General features: G+C 42.1%; 2 protein-coding genes across 2 annotated transcripts in view; one reads left to right on the top strand and one right to left on the bottom strand.

Annotated features, from left to right (window-relative positions):
• Window positions 1-19,754, bottom strand: part of ctnnbl1 (catenin, beta like 1) — a 93,758-nt gene that overhangs the window by 1,764 nt on the left and 72,240 nt on the right. The window lies entirely within an intron of this gene.
• On the top strand, window positions 8,054-19,744 carry tamalin (trafficking regulator and scaffold protein tamalin). The gene is made up of 8 exons (XM_063207884.1): window positions 8,054-8,710; window positions 12,602-12,654; window positions 13,488-13,542; window positions 14,005-14,107; window positions 15,066-15,159; window positions 15,724-15,790; window positions 16,297-16,363; window positions 16,869-19,744. Exons 1-8 carry the CDS (start codon window positions 8,519-8,521, stop codon window positions 17,363-17,365), a joined length of 1,128 nt encoding a protein of 375 aa, XP_063063954.1. The 5' UTR covers window positions 8,054-8,518; the 3' UTR covers window positions 17,366-19,744.

Here is a 19,754-nt window from a genome sequence, read left to right as displayed (position 1 = left end):
ATGCCCATTTCACCTGGGTCTCTTGTCAGTCGATTCATTGCGATTAATGTTTTTTAATCGATTAATGCATTGATAGATTAAAGTTGATTAATCGTTTGCATCCCTAATGTCTATAGTGATGGTTAAAATGTTAGAATGAATTGAGAGACTGTTTGGGAACAAAAAAAATCAGAGGCCTGAATTCAGTAGCATTGACATTGAGGTCCTTACTCATAAGGTCAACATGTTTTCACCGTAATACAGACAGGAGTCACATCATCAATACGCGCACACATACACAAATAACCTATTCTCCATCCACTGGGCGTTTACCTCCCTCCTATGGCATAATTGAGTGCAGATCTCTGGCACCAGGCCTAATAGCCAACTGGAACAAGCAGCCCATACATTAAGCTGATAGGCCTACTAAAAATAAAGTGGACCGCAAACCACAAATTTTTTTACAACATTTTTAGGACTTCAACTGTCACAGCCTGTTTCTTCTTCACCATCACTGGCCAATACCTAACTGTCCATAGGGATTCCTTTTTTTATTTATTTTGGGTCTTTTTTACTTGGAAGGGCCGGCAAAGGTCAGCCGCATGGCAGACGAGCCCTTTGGCCACGGCAGGGCCTTGTCTATAGGGATTCCATTCCTGCTGGTCGCACTGATGGGATTATCACACGCTAGATCAGATGGCCTCAAGGACACTGAACGGCCTCCGAGACAAATGTAGGTTCCCCACCTCCACTGAACGGCCCCCGAGACATACGTAGGTTCCCCCCCTCTGCTGAACCCCCCCCCCCCCCTTATAAGTTCCCCACCTCTGCTGAGGCCTAATTCCCAGTGCCTTCAGATCTTTTTGCGCCTCTTCTGTTGTTTCCACAGTAGGTCCTGACAGTGTCCACTTACCCCTTTGTCTTACACTCAAAAAAGATTACAGGGTTACAACTGTTTTTACAGTATCTGCATTGTCTCTCTCTACTACCATACTCTTAACATAGACAAGAAATGAAAAGGCATGTTTAAAAGTATGCTGCGTCTACATTTCATTGACATACTGTAGAACTGTGGACATGTAATGATTCATGAATAGGCTTTGCTATAAGGTTTATTACCTCCGCCAAGGAGGTAATGTTTTCGGTCGTGTTGGTTTGTCCGTCCGTCCGTCTGTTTGTTTGTCTGTCTGTCTGTCTGTCAGCAGCATAACTCAAAAACCAATCATCGGATTTTTAATGACCTAAGGAAGTGATTAAATTCTGGTGGTGATCCGGATCAGAAACCGGAACCAGGACTTTTCGAAGGATTCTTCAATTTCTAGACCAGAAATTGAATTACGGGGACTCCACAAAAACAGATTCAGATTCAGATTCAGATAACTTTATTAGTCCCATCAGAAGGGCAATTCAGTTTGCGGTCCCAGTCTCCATCAGTCAATGAATAGATAGTATAAATAAAAAGAGTAGAAAATGAAATACAAAACCTAAAGGAAACAAAAAACAATAAATAAATAAATAGGAAAACAAAAACATACACATTTTAACACATACATTCAAACACCCTGTCCTGTCAGTGATGAGCAGCCCTCAGTAAATTAAATGGTCAGTAATGAACTCTATCCCTACAACCTTGTTTAATAATCTAATGGTTGTAGGGATGAAAGATCCAGAGTAACGTTTTGTTTTTGTCCTGACAGAATAATAGCGCCTCCCAGAGGGCATTAATGAAAATTCACCACTTAAAACATGGTCAGGTTGACTAATGATACTTTTAGCCTTTTGGACTGCCTGTTTGTTAAACAGAGCACTCAGACTATTTAGCTGTGTTCCAATTATCTTTGGTGAAGTCTTAACAATGCTGCTAAGACTGTTCCTGTCTTTGACTGATAGGCTATTGAACCAACATAAAAAAGAGGAAGTTAAGAGACTCTCAAGGCAGAAAGACTTAGGGTGTAACATAGTCAAATGTATCAAGCAGCTTCCTTGGGGGAGGTCTGCGCTCTCTGAGTGCTTCTAGTTGAAATATATTTTTACTAGTTTGAAATATTTTCTTTGTAATTTACTTTTACCATAGAAGAAGTCTATACTTTCACAAATTACTCAGCACAAGATAGATCAGTAGTATGTATTTGTTTTATTTACTCATGATAAGACATATAAGACACACTGTATTCCGTGTCTATGCCGTACCATAATGTTAAAACAAACTATTTCAGAGAGTGAAGAGCAGGAAACCACTGAAGTTGTTATAGTGGCCACCATCATCATAGACGCGTTCTCCACCATGGAGTTGCAGGTTAACTGTGTCTCCCACCTCCATCAGCAGAGTCAGGCCATTGGAGCCTTGGATACGATACGGATTATCATCATACAGAGGTGTATACAGGACCTGATTTCCATTCTTAAGAGTTCTGATGGCCAAGTATCCTGATCTATAAGCATCCATTACATTAAATCTGAAGTAGTAGACTCCTCTGACTGGTGCTGTAAAGGCCCCTGTATGAGGGCTGTAGGCCTGTCCCACGTTTGTAACAACATTACTGAACACCAAGTTCATGTCAGTATTCCCGGCCTGCATGTGCCCAGCTGTGTTAGTCAGTCCTGCTGAGAATGCCACCTTGGGGGTGTGTGTCATCTTCTCCTCTAGGTCGTCGATGTCCGTCTCAGTGGCTGCCAGTCTGGTCCTCAGTGCTGCCAGCTCTGCCTCTTGTGCTGATGTCGCCATTTTCAGTTCCCCTACTTTGGCCTCGTTGGTTGAAATCTGTGCCTCTTGTGCTTCAGTCAGTCTTTCGAGAGCCTCCACCTTGGTCTCAGTGGTCGCAAGTCTTTCTTTCATGACCGCATTTTCCATCTTCATGTTCACCACTTCAGTCGTCACTGCTGTCAGCTCTGTTGTGAGAGCCTGCACTTTCGTCTCACTGGCCACCAGTCTTTCTTTGATGACCGCATTTTCCGTGTTCATTTCATTAGTCACTGCTGTCAGCTCTGTCGTCAGACCCCACACTTTAGTCTCGCTGACCACCAGTCTTTCTTTCATTGCAGCATTTTCAGTGTCCATTATCTTCAGCTCATCCTGAGTGGATTTCAGAATGACTATCTGCTCCACCACCATGTCTCTGAGTTCCTTCAGCTCAGCATAGATGTCCACCTGCGTAGAGACCTCAGCGATGGCAGTAGCAGCAGCAGCAGCAGCCCCAGTGCCCTGGCTCTCTGCCTGGACTTCAGTCTGGGTGCTCCGAGTCTGAGCTCCACACATGGAGGACAGCAGCAGCAGCAGTGAGATGGCAGACTTCATCCTAACAACACTACAGTGTCTGTCACCGGCAGCAACAGCAATGGTGGTGATATTAGTATAACACAACAGCAACAGCAGTTTGAGAGTTGTAGACGTGAGTGAGTGCCACTTCCAAGACAGTCAGACACTTTTGTCTGTCTCTTTGGGTCTCTTTGTGCAATCCTTTTAGGTGAAATGCAGCCAATGGCCATTGCTCTTTTTCTTTTTTTTCCAGGTAGAACCGTATTTGTTTGATCAGATAGCGGTGTTCCATGTTTTCATGGCTGTGAGTGCTGTGGGAAATTGCAAACCTGTCACCTATCATGAAGGCCACTGGTTGCGAGCAACGTGTACTTATTTTATCTCACGTTGCCTGTCGTGGCAAATAGATTATTCAACAGAAATGTCTGGTTGGTTTGTGCATGAAAAAAACAATGAGGACATGCAGTTTGGTTTAAAAGGTAAATAAATGAGTAAAAATATATATATTAGGCCTATGTTAACTCACAAGTATGTGGTGTGTTTGACTGTGAGTTGCTTTGGGTAGAAGCGTCTGCCAAATGCAATGTAATGTAATGTGTTAAAATGCCTGCTAACCATTATAGCCTGCAAGTCATTATACTGACTCAAGTGAAAGTCACATTTCCGTCATTGTGACAAAATAAAACTGTATTTCTTTTATTACTGTATTTCTTGCCCAGGGCCGCTGACAGCTTCGGGTGGGCCTGGGACAAAGACATCTGAAAGGGCCCCAAACTCAAATCAATGTAATAAGGATCCAATTCTGGGGGCTCTTTCTCCCTGGGCCCGCTGTCGTGCCGAAAATCGAGTCCCTGCCAGAACACGACTGCCCTCATTGAAACCAATGGAAACCAATTACCAATTTTTCAGATATTTTTTACTAATTTTTGCAGACAAATCCAATACAATTTAAGATGGAAAGCCTATCAATAAAGCATCTACATTCCTTCTGGAAGTATTACAAAGAGCTGGTTACAATTTCAGTATTATTTCCATAAAAGAATCGAAGAATTGTCATAACAAATGTTAAGGTTTCATTCAAATAGCTCATATAAAGTGGAGGACGAGTAATGTTTCATAAGCATATGTTTAGTTCATAACTTATGTAATTCATTCTGCAATAATTAGTATAATTTTCTCTCAAAAAATGTCATTGGTTTCAATGAGGGCAGTTGTGTTCAGGGACTCGCTTTTCGGCACGACACCGGGGCTCATTTCTTCCGGTCTGCCTCCCTGGTCTCACCTATTCAAACAGGGAAGCCCAACAAGTGCCCTAAAGGAGCAGTCAGGGGAAACTGTACCAGGCTCGATTCCGGACCGGGCCATTCGCCAAGCCTTCCCCATCTCTCTCTCCATGCATTTCCTGTCTCTCCTCCACTGTCCTGTCAAAAATAAAAGGCAAAAGAGACCTAAAAATATACATTTTGACCCCTTAGCACAGAGTCTATGTTATAACCTTACTGTCTTACCAAAATTGTAATGGCTATGTCTTAATCTGTTACTTAAGGCTCTCGGTACTGTTACAGCAATGTGGTTACAATATATATAAACTTTATTACAGGCTCAGGGCCCAATAGGCAGACACACAACATATACATAGAAATAGAATGTGCAGGAAAAAGAAGAAACAATAACAATTTAAAAAAAAACAGCAATGATGCCAAAGCATATACAAACTATGTCATGACGGTCTTAAAAGGCAGCCATACCAATGTTTCCACATATATGATTGGTATCGGACAGAGCTATATCTGGCACTTGTGAGCATCATGATAATGCAGTTTTCAGACTTATCCAAACGGCACATGAACTTAAACATTAGGTTCCTCAGGAGAGCCTGTAAAGTACATAGTCCTGAGTCACAAAATAGTTTACTAGCACTGCAACTCCTGGGCTTTTTCAGCAATATCCTCAGGCAGTCATTATATGCTACTTGGAGTTTACGCATTGTCTCTTTTTTATAGTTGATCCATAATGGAGCTGCATACATAGGACTACAGTAGGCACGAAACAAGCTTACTTTCACATCATCAGGACAGTAATGAAATGTTCTTACTAACATGTTAGCTTGTGCATACAACATTCGTCTCTGCCTATACATGTCAGCATCATCCTCCAGCTTGTCAATATAGTTGAGTAATTTCAGCAAATAGTGAATAGGCCCGCCGGCGACCCCATCTGCAGTAAGAGGCTACAAAGGCGCACTACAAGAATTACTTGCAGAAGGAGAGAAGTGCCGCACACTCTCAAGTTGAATGAACAAGTTTTTAATGTGACAACGTTTCGGGCCTGTCGACCTTCCTCAGGCACTATAAGGATTAACCAAAAATCATGTGGAGTCAGGGCCAGATGTATGTAGCACATTTGCTAACACAGGGGGTATTACTTCAATGCAATTTGGGGCTCTTCAGGTCAAAGAAACTACATGCTGGTCACCTTCTGGACTTTCTCTAGCAGAGTTATCATGCCTGAAGCTCGTCTTTCTTTCTGTCGTTTGTGGTGGTTAAAACGCTGAAATTGAGTTGCTGTTAAAAAAATAGTCAATCTGTGGTCAAAAAAGGGACAAATATTCAGGACCATTGCGGCTCGCTCTGCTGGACATTGAGGTCCTCTCACATTATTATATAGCCCATAACATTATTATCCTTAATTTTACCCCGTGATCAATAAAGTTACTCTACTCTACATAGACACATGACCCAATAGACACACACATACACAAATAACCTATTCTCCATCCACTGGGCGTTTACCTCCCTCCTATGGCGTAATTGAGTGCAGATCTCTGGCACCAGGCCTAATAGCCAACAGGAACAAGCAGCCTATACATTAACCCGATAGGCCTACTAAAAATAGAGTGGACCTCAGACCACAAACTTTTTTTTGAACAACATTTTTAAGGGCCCCACTGAATGTTTCTTCACTATCGCTGGCCAATGCCTCATCGTCTATGGGGATTCTATCCTGCCGGTTCAACTGGTGGGGTTTTGGGGAAGGCCGCACGCAAGGTCGAAATGTCATCATGCTAATGAATGAATACAAAAAAAATTGAACATAAAGAAGATAAAAAATAAATCCAAAGGAGTGCGCGTGCAAACCTTTTTCAAAAAAACGTCAGCACCAGGGATTGTGCCTAAGCAAAGCCCTGAGTCCACTGGTGGGGTTGCCTATCGCTGCTTACTTCCTCTTCTTCACACTTCCCCTGAATCAGACTTACGCATCTACCGCCTGTGCCCCCAGATCTTGCTCCACCAGGGCTGGACTGGTTATTTGGCATACAGGGCATTTTCCAGGTGGGCCTACAGTCTTACAGGGGCAATGCTGTTGTTTTCCGTTCGTTTGTTTGTTTGTTTCCCTTATATGGAATGAGGGGGGACCCCGAACTGAATCCTCAGGATGTTGTGATTAATTGTTTTATTTTATTTCAAAATAAAAGGGGCCCATTCAGAGATGTTTGTCCCGGGCCCAGCCAAAGCTGTCAGCGACCTTGCTGATGGACATCACACATCTATACAATTCTTATTTCAAATCTTTTTATTGTGAAAAGCATTTCAAAGTATCACATATTTATGTACATTCAAAATTGTTTTTAAGTAGAAGATAACAACAACCCACATATAACAACAGACAACAAAGACCAAAAAAGCAAAACCCACCCCACCCTCACACAAATACACAGCACACCCTGGGACTTCCTTACGTATTACAATGATGAGGCAATCAGATATTAATATGAATTAACAAACAACAATCAATGAATGTGTTGGAGAAGGGGATACCAAATCTCCTCGAATTTCTCCAGTCTGTCTGATAACACATACCGTATTCTTTCCCGGTGCCAAAGTCGAATCATTTCGTCTAGCCACATTTTAACAGAAGGGATCTCACTTTTCTTCCAAAACTGTAAAAGTAGTTTCTTGGCTATAATTAACATGTATGATAACAATTTTATGTATACAATTCTGTAAGGAGGAGACGTGTGTCCTCCATTTTACCCTGGGGGTGACATCTAGGCCTACAGGCATATTGTCCAGGATGTAGCAACTACAGTACCTCTGCTGTCTCTGGCCTGAACCAGTGCATTTTCTGTGCACATTAGATTACATTACATTACATTGCATTTGGCAGACACTTTATAACCAAAGTAACTTTCAAAAGAGGACATAATCAAGCCAACATCACAAGCAAATACAAAGTGCACAGGAAATATACAGAACAACAAGTGCAGTTGCAAAGAGGGGTTAGTTTTTTCTTTTTTTCTTTAATTAATTAAGAGTACACACACACACACACACACACACACACACACACACACACACACACACACACACACACACACACACACACACACACACACACACACACACACAAACTAAACTTAACTAAACTAAACAAAACATCATGTCAAGGGTCTGCCCTGGGGCTAGGCCAGCTCAAGCATTATTTTAGTAGCTCCTCTCGAAAGAGGAAGGTCTTTACTTGTTTCTTGAAGGCTGCAAGATATGTGCACCTCGTCCAATTTGCTACAACAATATAGTCCAAATTGCATTTAATTTCTACGATGTTGCATCATGTGCCATGTTTTAAAGACATTCTTTTCAGATTAGAATACTTTCTTATTTTACCCATATTTCTTCTTTCAATTATTACAAAAAATGTTGTTATAATACATTTATTAATGCATAGATGTATTATATTTTATTATTGTAAACCCATTGCCAATTCTCATGCATGGCTTAGTTCTAGGCCTAACTGATGTGTACTCCACTGCGGTCATCTTGACAGGTCGAACACACCCTAAACGCCACATTTTCAGCAGACGTCACTACGTCCATGTGGTCTCCACCCTTGTTATGATTTTGTCCATGCGTGGAAAAAATAGACTTCTTACTTCTGCATCAGAGAAGTTTTTAGTGTTGGTGAGATTTTCTACAGCTTATATAGTCTGACCGTATCTGGACTGTACCATTTATCCACGTCCTTTCCAAAATCTGCAGTTGCGTAATTATAGCTAACGGTCAGCCAACTCTTTCAAATATTTGGTGGACACCCCGTCCAAGAACTCCGTCGCCAGGGCTTGCCATATGATTACGCTGCACAACTCCACCTCCGAGTAGTTTCCGCTAGTTGGACCACAGTCGCACGCGCTCCTGAGGCAGATATTCTCGGCAAACCGTTACGCGCGAGCAGAATGCTTTGGATCTGTTTGTCATGAGAGTAAACTCGCGGTTGTAACTTTTCAACATGACTTTCCGGAGAAAGAACAAGCAGCGCTCTAATGAAAGCCTTGGCCGTATTTTTGGAGACAACAGTGGAGACAACTTCCCCTCAAAGCCGTACAACAAGTCCCCGGAGTTCGTTCCCACTTGGACCGACGTTTACATTTATGACACTGTCGCGTACTGCGGAGTCACTTTGCTGAGAAGTTTTCAAAACGTAAGTTTACCGTCGTCATGCGTCTGTAAGGCTGTTTATAATGCTACAAATAGATAATAGAGGATATGTTTTTAAATAGCCTGGAGCAGTCGACAGGAGGCAGTACATCCTGACTGACTGTTACTGTAACATGCTGTCACTTTTCTAGGAAATCACAAGGAATCTGGGGAATCACATGGGAAAGCGAAACAGAACAGAACTAACTAAACTAATGGAATGTAAGCCTGGCTATGGTCTTGGATTAATAGGCCTATCTATATGGCCTAATAGCAAAAGCATACAGCACAGCAGTTATTCATATCCAAGAGTGTAACATTTGAGATTTCTTCAGGTCTATGATTTTCCACCTTCAAGTTCACAAGTGTTTCCCACTTTTGACTGTTTGCCTTTAATTTCCATCTTCTTTCTCTGTCAATGTCTACTGTATGCAAAGCGTTGATAATGTTCCAGGCTGCTTTGGTAGAATAATAGCCTAGTTGGCCTACAATATGAATGCTTTGATATCAAAGTAGTTAAGTTTTTGCATTATCAATTGTTTTGGAGTTCCTCTATTCATGGTCACTGGCTGTAGTGGCTTATCTAGTGTTTGAATCCAGTGAAAACAATAGTCAAGAAGCAAAAACTGCAATACAGTATAGTCCAAGATAATGGAAGTATCTCAGTCACTTTACACACACACACACACACACACACACACACACACACACACACACACACACACACACACACACACACACACACACACACACACACACACACACACACACACACACACACACACACACACACACACAGCAGGCCTGCACAGACATGTGCCTCATAGACACATAATCTGACTCCCTGTCACTCTGACATACAGTGAGCACATACAGAGTTGACATAAATAATGTAACTGAAAAGGTGCCAAATTCTTTGCCATATTACTGTATGGTAATAATAATAATAATAATAATGATAATTGTATTTGTATAGCACTGTGTCATACAAGGCATGTAACTCAAAGTGCTTAACAAATGGAATAAAACATCATTGTTATCATTATAACACAATGGTTATTAACATGTTTATCTGTTATTGTTTTTGGCACATCAGAGATGAAACTAATGGAATAAAAAAAACTCTAAAAAGTATTTAAAAAATAGCTTGCTTAATCCAAATGTAATACTGTGCAAAATACTCAAAAGGGCAGCCCCCCAACAGCTGTTCTGTGTGTTCTGTTCTCCATGGGTGTCCTTCGTCATCAAGACCCGAATTAATTATTTGGCATTTAACAACCTCTGATGTGTGTTTTGTAATGAGGCCCCCGTGCCCTCCTCTAAAGGCACAGCTCTTTGGCACTCGTCACCCCAAAAGACACTTGCGTCACCCCAAAACGCCCCCTCCTCTCGCCTGTAGAATCGGAGCGTTGTGTGTGTGGCGCTTGAAGAACGAACCACCAGATGACCCAGATTTTTAAGCTACGCTAATCATGAATATGGAGATCCTCACATCTACTCAGAAAATGTTCGTTCCCAACCAAACTTTGCCGTCAGTAAGGGACAAAGAGCTGTGTGATAGATGAAGCACTAGGCGAAGAAGTCGAGGGACTGTGTCGAGTGTTGTTGTGGACCTCTGAGCCGAGTGGAGTGGAGAAGCAGGGGCGATTATAGGGTCAGAGGGGGCCCCAGGCAAATATTCAAAAGAATGAACATTTGAACCAAAATCACCACTATAGTCAAGTGTGGGCTGTTATTCACTATCTAGGGCAGGGATGTCAAACTACTCATGCCCCGGGGGGCAAATATGTCCCGCAGGGTCATTTTATTTGGCCCTCCAATCATTTCAAATGTCTATTATTATTGGCCCACATACACTATTAACATATAGAAACATGACTTGAACATGAAATCTGGTGTGTCATAGGAATAAGGACTAAGGCCAATGTAACATTTCCCACTCATACAACAGAATATGGTCAGGCATATTTAAGCTATATGAGTGTTTGTGAAATTTGCCTTTGAGTGTAAAGTCCGTGCATGCAGAATTTTAGCTCATTTTAAAATATCTGCATGTTGTGTTCGGCCTGCGACTTCACCACAGATTTCAATTTTGGCCCTCAGCGATTTTGAGTTTGACATCCCTGATCTAGGGGCTTGGGGGGCCCCAAGCAGCTGCCTGCTTAGCCTGGTGACAAGCTGCACCTCTGTGTAGAAGCCGCACCAGTTAGACCACCGGTTCTCAACCTTTTTTGAACAAACGCCCCCTTGATCTAATCACAAGCCTCCTAGCACCTGGCACCTCATCATACACCTGGCAACGCCCCCCAAGTATTAAAACAATTAAACGGACTAATGCCCCCAATGTCAACTGACCACTGTCAACTAACCACTGCCCCCTCTCAACTGTATCCTTCTATCCTGTATCCTGTATCCAACGCCCCCCTAGAGCTCCCCATCAACCCCTGGGGGGCTGTACCGCCCCCGTTGAGAAACACTCTGTTAGACAGTAGAGTGCTGGTTCTCAGTCTCCCGTCCTGACCGCCCACATGTGCACGCAGGCCACATGTGGCCACAATAAAGCGTTTGTGCTGCGGGTCCCGGGGGGGAGGGGGGGGGCCCGGGGCATGGGGAACATATGTCAGCCGCAAGAACACACAATCAGCCACTTCACACATAAATTAAAGCAGTTCAAATCCAGCTTTGAACAACTTACAACTGCAGATGATGGAAGCTTTCCCCCTGCTAGACGTCACGGGACAAAGAGGGTTTTATAGTGTGGTGCCCTTTCTAGGTTAGATTAAGAGGTATACCAGGGTAATATATGTCAGAGGAAATAAAAAGGGATTATTTGTGCAGACCTTTTCCGGTGAACTGAATGACGTTGATACTTGTTTAGAAAACCACAGCTGGAAATGCCATGGGTAGAAGTTTGTGATTAAGATCCGTCACGGAACCAACATTTCTTAAAGGAGTCACTGGCTTTGTATTTCTAGAGGATAGACATGGAAGCTATAAACCAATTGAAAACATGTTTTTTGTGTTTTACTTCAGTAAGCCTAATCACTGGGTAATGTCGGATTTCTGTTTTGTGTATGTGTCTGTCTGGGTCAGTCATATCTATGCTCCCGTTAGGTTGAAATGTTGTGTCAACACTTCATATCTTATAGTGTTCATGTAGGCACATCTGAAATCTTGTATGTCAACACACATATCTTACAGCACAGTATGTTCTGAGATGCATTACAAGAGCACTACAACCTACTCAGTTGCAAGTCAACCATAATTGCTGAAATAAGAGAGAGAGAAAAAAAGAGTTGTCCTTTCATCTTAGTAGTTCAGTGAGCACAAGTAGATAAATAATAATGTTGAACGCTGTAATAGTCACGGAAAAAAAGCCCACCATAGTACTACACCACTTTGACGGTGCACAGGGTCGTAAGTAATGCATTACGACTTGGCCATTTTCATTCTGGTAACAGCTAATTTATAACAGGGGCAGTGTCTTACTAGGTTAAAAGATATGAATGTATTAAAAACAACATGATAAGGAAATACATCATGCATTCCAGGCAATGCAAAGCAAACAGCCAGAAGCTTAAAGGTGAATGATTGTAAGTGGCTCACCCTTGTCTCCTGTCTCTCCACCCTTGTCTCCTGTCTCTCCACCCTTGTCTCCTGTCTCTCCACCCTTGTCTCCTGTCTCTCCACTGCTGTCTCCTGCCTCTCCACCCTTGTCTCCTGTCTCTCCACTGCTGTCTCCTGCCTCTCCACCCTTGTCTCCTGTCTCTCCACTGCTGTCTCCTGTCTCTCCACCCTTGTCTCCTGTCTCTCCACCCTTGTCTCCTATCTCTCCACCCTTGTCTCCTGTCTCTCCACCCGTGTCTCCTGTCTCTCCACTCTTGTCTCCATCCAGCATGGACAGCTACAGCAGTGGAGACCTCTGACAAAGTCGTCTGGATCCATCAGGTGGGTCATTGTGATGTCTTACTGTAATCTTAATCTCTGATCTGATCAACGCATTCATCTTGTACAGCAGGCATTTTATGCACTGCAAATGGGTTATCTAGCATGTTAAGTTTTAAAATTCACAGCACATTTTCCTGATGAGGTATTGTAGTATACTATAGAATACAGTACTGTGAGAAAGTATAGAAGAAAACGTGTTATTTCAACAGCACATCATCAAATCACAATACATATCTATTGCAACACATGTTGATGAATTTGGGGACATGGTGTGAAAATGCACATACTGTACCTGTGAGCATTATGTTTACCAGTAGACTGCTGTCCGTGTGTATTACCAAGATATCTTTCCCATCAGTACCGGTTTGTGCCTATATATATAATACTATATTATCTTTCCCATCAGTACCGGTTTGTGTCTATATATATAATACTATATTATCTTTCCCATCAGTACCGGTTTGTGTCTATATTACACTTCCTGCCCACTACTACTGGGTTGTGAAGTGTGACTTGTTATTCTTGTTTCTCGGAATCTCGCACACAAGGCTCAAGTTAAAAATGTACATTTTGGTCGAATAGCTAACAAAATAAGTCATTAGGACAACACTGGAGCTCCAGTTTCCTCCGGTTTTGTCCTAATGACTTCTTTTGTTAATTTTTTTCGGCCACAATATACATTTTTAACTTGAGCCTTGTGTGCACCTCTTTTTTTTTTTTTTTTTTAACTTTCTTAGTATCGTTACTTTTGATGAGCAGTCGCAAAAAGCAACACATGGTTCTAAGCTAAGGTGCAGACGCCAACCGTTTTGGTTTCCCTTTCTTGTTTCTAGGACATCAATGGTTTTGGAGAAGAGTGAAGATGAAGCCTATGGCTTTGAGCTGCAGGTGAGAGAATATTCCGGTTTCCTGAAGTACAGCTCCTGTTACTGTACTTGAGGCAAAACACTGACGCTTATCTGTCTTGCATCTTCATCTTGCTGTTCTAACATAACACAAAGCATTTCCCTGTGCCAGACGACCTATTTGCTTCAGGTACACTGTAAAACATTGCAGCCAGTTAAACGTAAAAAATGAAGTTGCCCTGCTGCCTTAAGTTTGTAAGTTAACTCGACTTGAGAAAGCGTCAAGTTGAGTTACGCCTCGAGTTGAGTTAACTTACAAACTTGAAGCAGCAGGGCAACTTACTTATTGATGTTTAACAGGCTTGCAATGTATTACAGTGAAGCCAGACACTTAGCGTTATCTACTATCTCACATCTTCATCTTGCTGTTCCAACATAAAGTGTTTCCCTGTGTGAGGCGACCTATTTGCTTCAGGTGCTGTCCCTTTTTGTTTCCTTCTTCTAGACATATGGCCTCCACCACCAGACTGAGAACTCGGTAGAGATGTGCACCTTTGTGTGCAGGGTTCACGAGGGCAGCCCAGCCAAGCTCTCCGGCCTGAGAGTGGGTAAGTATGAGGAGGATCAAACGTTACTCTACTACATACTGTGTACTATACTGTATTGGGATTTGTATAGGAAGGTGTTATGTCCTACTGGGCATTGCTGCCTGTCGCACCTCCTCCGGTGCCAATGGGTCAGCTGCAGGGTCATCAGTCTGGAACCACCATTCACTAACGTTTCGCCCCTTTAATCCCAAAACGTTTCGTGGTGGCTGTATAACTTTCTGTGGTATTTTCCTTTGTTCATTACTCTTACCATTTGTTTTGCTTAGTGCTCTTCTGTGTTGTAATCATATAGTAAGAAATGTTCGATGCCGGTAGTATTTTTCACATAATATGAACGTGTGTTTCATACTTCTTGGTAATTTTCAGTTGTTCCACCCTCTGGAACAGTCTACCTCCCAACATAATATACGGCAAGCCCCCACACTGGCTACGTTGAAGAAGCACCTTAAATCCCACCTACTCACAGAGGCATATGGACTCTGACCACCCTGCCCCTTTCCCCCAGCCCCTACACCCCCCTTGTAAAGCCACCTTGGGGTCCATGAAAGGCGCTATATAAAACCAAGTTATTATTGTTAGTAGTAGTAATTCTGACTTGTAATTTTGGACATCGGCCTAGATTTCTATTGTACCGTATGTGCCGGCATCTCAATTCCAGTCGAAATCCAATGCATGTCTCCAGGAGGTGCAACATATACACTATATCACCAACATACCTACTATATCACCAACATATTCACCTGCTCCTTACCACTTGTGAAATATGTCACCTATCATGATCGATTTATTGATGCACATGTTGTATATGTAGTACGGTACATGCCACATATTGGCAAGTGATGTGCCCACCCCAAACAAAATATATATCTGTGAAATATATTGTATATATCTGCCTAGCTTCTATTTTGAATGTCTGCCTAGCTTCTATTTTGAATGTCTGCCTCATGTGTGTTTGCAGGACACACCATTGCGTGTGTTAATGAGACGTCAGTGGAGGGTTTCCAACACAAGGACATTGTGCAGCTGATTAAGTCATCCGGAAACAGTCTCAGGTGAGCTTGTCATCTGCTTGTTTGGCAAATTACTGCCACTTAAACACACTGAACAGCCTGGAATTAAACTTAGGCCTAATTTAGTCACACAGAGGGGGCTGGAAGTGCCGAATTGAGAAATAAGGGGTAGTGGGAGGGGGAGGGGTGAACTCTGTTGAAGATTGAAATATGCATCTGACTCAATTCGGGCTGTAATGATACACTCAACTCACGACTCGGTTCACATCATGATTTTTGACCTACGGTTCGATACACCCCACAATTTCTGAAATGTATCTCATTGGAAGCTTGCAAGCACTATCGCATCGAATCATATGGTTGTTTTATGGACTGAAGGAGAACAAAATGTTGAAAGGGCGTATCACAATACTACCTCCTTACATCACGATACAGTATCGTGATTCTGAGTATCGCGATTTCTCGGTTCGATACAATGTCGATACAGCCCTAGAATCAATGAACCCCCAAAGCCCCCAAATTACCCCTTTGTTGATTTCTCCGCATTCCTACCAAACTATTTTGCTTTAAGCTATTTACTAAATAAGCTCTTCCTGTGTTTGGCAGACTGGAGACGCTCTACAGTGATTCCATACGAAAGGCAGAGCTTGATGCCAGACTGCAGTATTTGAGGGTGAGTTTTATTCTCTTTTGGACTCATACTTGTCCCAATTTAGCCTGATAAACCAGACTAAATGTGGATGTCTAATTTAGTCTGGCCTCGATGCATAATACATCCGAAGATTGTTGATGAGAACAACCTTCCCTCAAAACCCTGCCCGCTTTGATTCAAAACACATCTTTGCGTTGTAATTGGTTTGCCAGATTCATGGCATTCTGGCTTCATTGAATCATTATGCGAGGCCAGACCCACCCGTAGACAAAACATTTTGCCGTCCAGCGGGTGGCGCTGGTTCACCAGGCTAGTGCTCATTAGCTTTTGTTAATGTCCAAGGTGCATAACTCGGTGGGTGATCCCATAACTGGCTACGGATATAATAGAGCGCTAGACCGAATTTTGTGCAAGTTATGTCAGAGTCAGAGATAAGTAGTGCTATAAAAAGATGACGTGTCCAATTTTATAAACCCCAAAGTGTAAAGTGAACTGTTGTCATTTGAAGTTGTACATGTTTCCTACAGCAAACCTTACAGGAGAAGTGGGATGAATATAGATCCCTGATGGTGGATGAACGACGACTAACACACGGTAAAGAACATACAGTTGCACCCAGCTTTTACCAAATAATGGAAAAAATCTTCAAAAACTATACATGCACATAAAAGGCAGCCTGCATCAATCTCATATCTAAACTGGTGTCCTGAGAAATCAAGTTATGGGTAATAACTACACGAAGGATGACATTTTACAACACAACATAAGAATTCCAAGTCATTCTTTTTTCAAGTCGCCTTTTCTTAACTTGAAAAGAATGGTCGTCGCACACTCAGAACTTCATGCAGTTCCATTTAATAAGACCAACGTTTCGGCTTACGCCTTCATCAGTGTCATCAGGGTCATCAGATAACCCTGATGAAGGCGTAAGCCGAAACGTTGGTCTTATTAAATGGAACTGCATGAAGTTCTGAGTGTTCGACGACCATTCTTTTCAAGTTGAGTCTATTTGTCCGCCGTGTGCACCTCAAATGGTGTGTGCGTTTACTGAAAAGTTGTCTTTTCTCAACATTGTGCTCATCCCCCATGCTCATCTTAGGTGTTGTGGTGAACGATGCAGCCATCTACGAGTCCTTAGAGTCTGCAGGGACATACGGGAGCTTCAGCTTGGGTCTTCCCAGCCCGGTTCTGCTCCGCGCTCACCACTGCAACCACAGCAGCAGCGCCAGCCTCCCGGGTACCGACCCGGACCACGACATCTACAAGACCTACCACGGCCCGCCCAAGTACCCCACCATCTCCAGCGCAGAGTCCTGCTGCAAGCTGTCCATGCAGTTCTCGGCCCAGTGTCTTCTTCACCCAGCGGCCGGAGAGGTGTTCACCACGACCAAGAGTCCCCTCACCAGAAGTGCCAGCACGCGCTCTTACGTAAAGGAACCGACGAGGAAGACTGCCTCGTTACCCTTCAACAAGCAGGGGTGGTCGAGCGTCATGCTGCACAAAGCGAAACAGAAGAGCTTCCCGATCCCGAGGAAACTGTTGAAGTTTATACCAGGCCTGAATCACACGCTCGAAGAGGAGGAGAGCAAGTTATGATGGCCTGTACTTAGGGATCAATTCATGTGTTTTTGTTTTGTTTTTGTAAGCCAAAAGTAGTATTACTATTTGATGTCTTAAGCCCGATTTGGATGGGACTTTTATTATCTATGGACCCCCAGTAATTCTGAATAATTACGGAGAATGTCTGAGTTCTTAGTCCTGTGCGAATGCGTCATGTCCGTGATTTGTGAAGTAAGACGTCCCGGGGTCATTTCATGTTCCATATCCACATGCGCGCCGTTTGCACCCCCTCACTTTGTCTGTGAATTGAGTAAATGACAGACGTTTGCTTATCCCGTCCGAATGCGCCACAAAAAATCACAGAGGTCCGGGGGTAATTGCGAATGACCAGGGGTCCATAGGTAATATTGATCTGGTTGCGAATCAGGCTTTAGAATGCCCTTCATTTCACTGATATTATGGGCTGGCATTCATTGCATTGCATGTTGCAAATGCTATTTTTTTACCAGCAGCTCGTATTGTCTTATCCTTAGGTGCTGGTGGGTGTGTGTGTGTGTGTGTGTGTGTGTGTGTGTGTGTGTGTGTGTGTGTGTGTGTGTGTGTGTGTGTGTGTGTGTGTGTGTGCAGTCGTCTGTGTGACAGAGAGAGAGCGAGAGAGAGAGATTTCATAATTGACATTAAATGTCAGAGTGAACTATCCAAATAACTCTTAAACCAAAAGTTACTATACTAACAAAACTGACTGGAAAATGCTTAAATTGCAACCAAGTTAATGTTGTACTGAGAGATTTAGTATTTTATTTTATGGTCAGCTTCATGCAGTTAAGCACAGGAGAGAATAATTGCCAGAAATATTGAACAATGTGAGGGAAGATAAGTTAATACAGGCAATCGTTATTTATATCACAACAATAGTAGTATTATTAAGATTGCTTACAACAAATGACTACAACAAATCAAGACAGTCAAGGCAATATAATATAATTAAGTGATCCATAAATAAAGCCAGTTGCACTAAACCTTATTAACAACATTTCTGTTTGAACAAGTGCCTTTAAATTATTTAAGTGTATTTAATAAGTATTCGCTGAACTCTTTTATAAATCAATACCAGAATGAGTATTATAATGTACAGATCGCTGTTTTGGTATGACAGTACTCTTGAGTTTTTTTTTACTGGTGTATTTTGTTTTGTTTTTTTACTTGTTTTTCTTGGCTTCAACATGTAATCAGAATTCCACAGCAAAATTGTTTTAATGAAATTAACTTAACTTTTTCAAAGCTTCAAGTACGTTACAAGTTACTGATGGAAACCTTGTGATCTAGTTGGCATTACCTGACATTATCATCAGGGCTCGAGTTGTAGGGGGATGAGGGGGGATGCCATCCCCCCAACGATGAAAATGGTCAAAAATCATCCCCCTCTAAAACAGGCCTCCCTTCTTCACATATTGTGTTTAAATTGCACTTTTAACAACAATATTTTCAAAATTTGAATTTCAATCTCTGACCATCCCCCCCTGCTTTGATTTTACAACTCGACCACTGATGATCATACTCTAGCCAATGGCATTACTTGTTGTCTTGGTATTTTATGTTACTTGTGGAGAGAGGAGTGAAGATCTCTATGCATCTTTGCAATTACTCATTTGTCCAGAAGTATTTTCAATAAATCAAGTTCACAGTTTGTACATACTTGACTATATCCCCTACCCAAAAATGAAATCTAACAATTAACTGATGCATCAATAAATTATACTGTTCAAACAGTTTTATTTAAAAAAACACACGCTATCACAAAATATGTGGCAAATAAACAATATATACAGCATAGAGGCATGTTCAACTGTAATGTTGTAGAAAACCTCTATTAGAAATTTTATCAATGGTCCTTTTCAATGCTAGCATTATACATTTCTATACATTGCTGTGTCAGTGTTGTAACATTACTTTGACTTTGTTCCTGAGATCTCTGAATGAATAGACGACAAAACGCACATAGCTGCCGAATATTTCAATATACAGTACATGTCTTCTATATACAGAATGGTAAAATTGTATCATAAGATTGGAGTAAGGAGTCAGCACACTTAAAATCCTTTTTTCCTTGACTTTTTATTCCATGGCAGGATTACTTTTGGAACGAAGATGGAATGAAATGGAATAATGCAATAAAAAAATAAAAGGAAAAAAGGATTTCAAGTGTGAGGACTCCTCACTCCAAACTTACAGTCAGTCAGCCTTAGTCCTGCACCTTTTCCCTGAGATGAGCACAATATTCACCTTCAACAGGTTGCATTATAACCATCACCCTTTTAAGTGCTGCAGTGAGTGTACGTACTGTAGCTTAGTGATGGACATTCTGCAGCCTCTGAATGAATAGTCCACAAAATACACATACGTAGCTGCAGAATGTTTCTTCTAC

This window comes from Engraulis encrasicolus, chromosome 10, assembly GCF_034702125.1.
Source record: "Engraulis encrasicolus isolate BLACKSEA-1 chromosome 10, IST_EnEncr_1.0, whole genome shotgun sequence".
Classification (NCBI taxonomy): domain Eukaryota; kingdom Metazoa; phylum Chordata; class Actinopteri; order Clupeiformes; family Engraulidae; genus Engraulis; species Engraulis encrasicolus.
This window is presented reverse-complemented; position numbering and strand designations above follow the sequence as displayed.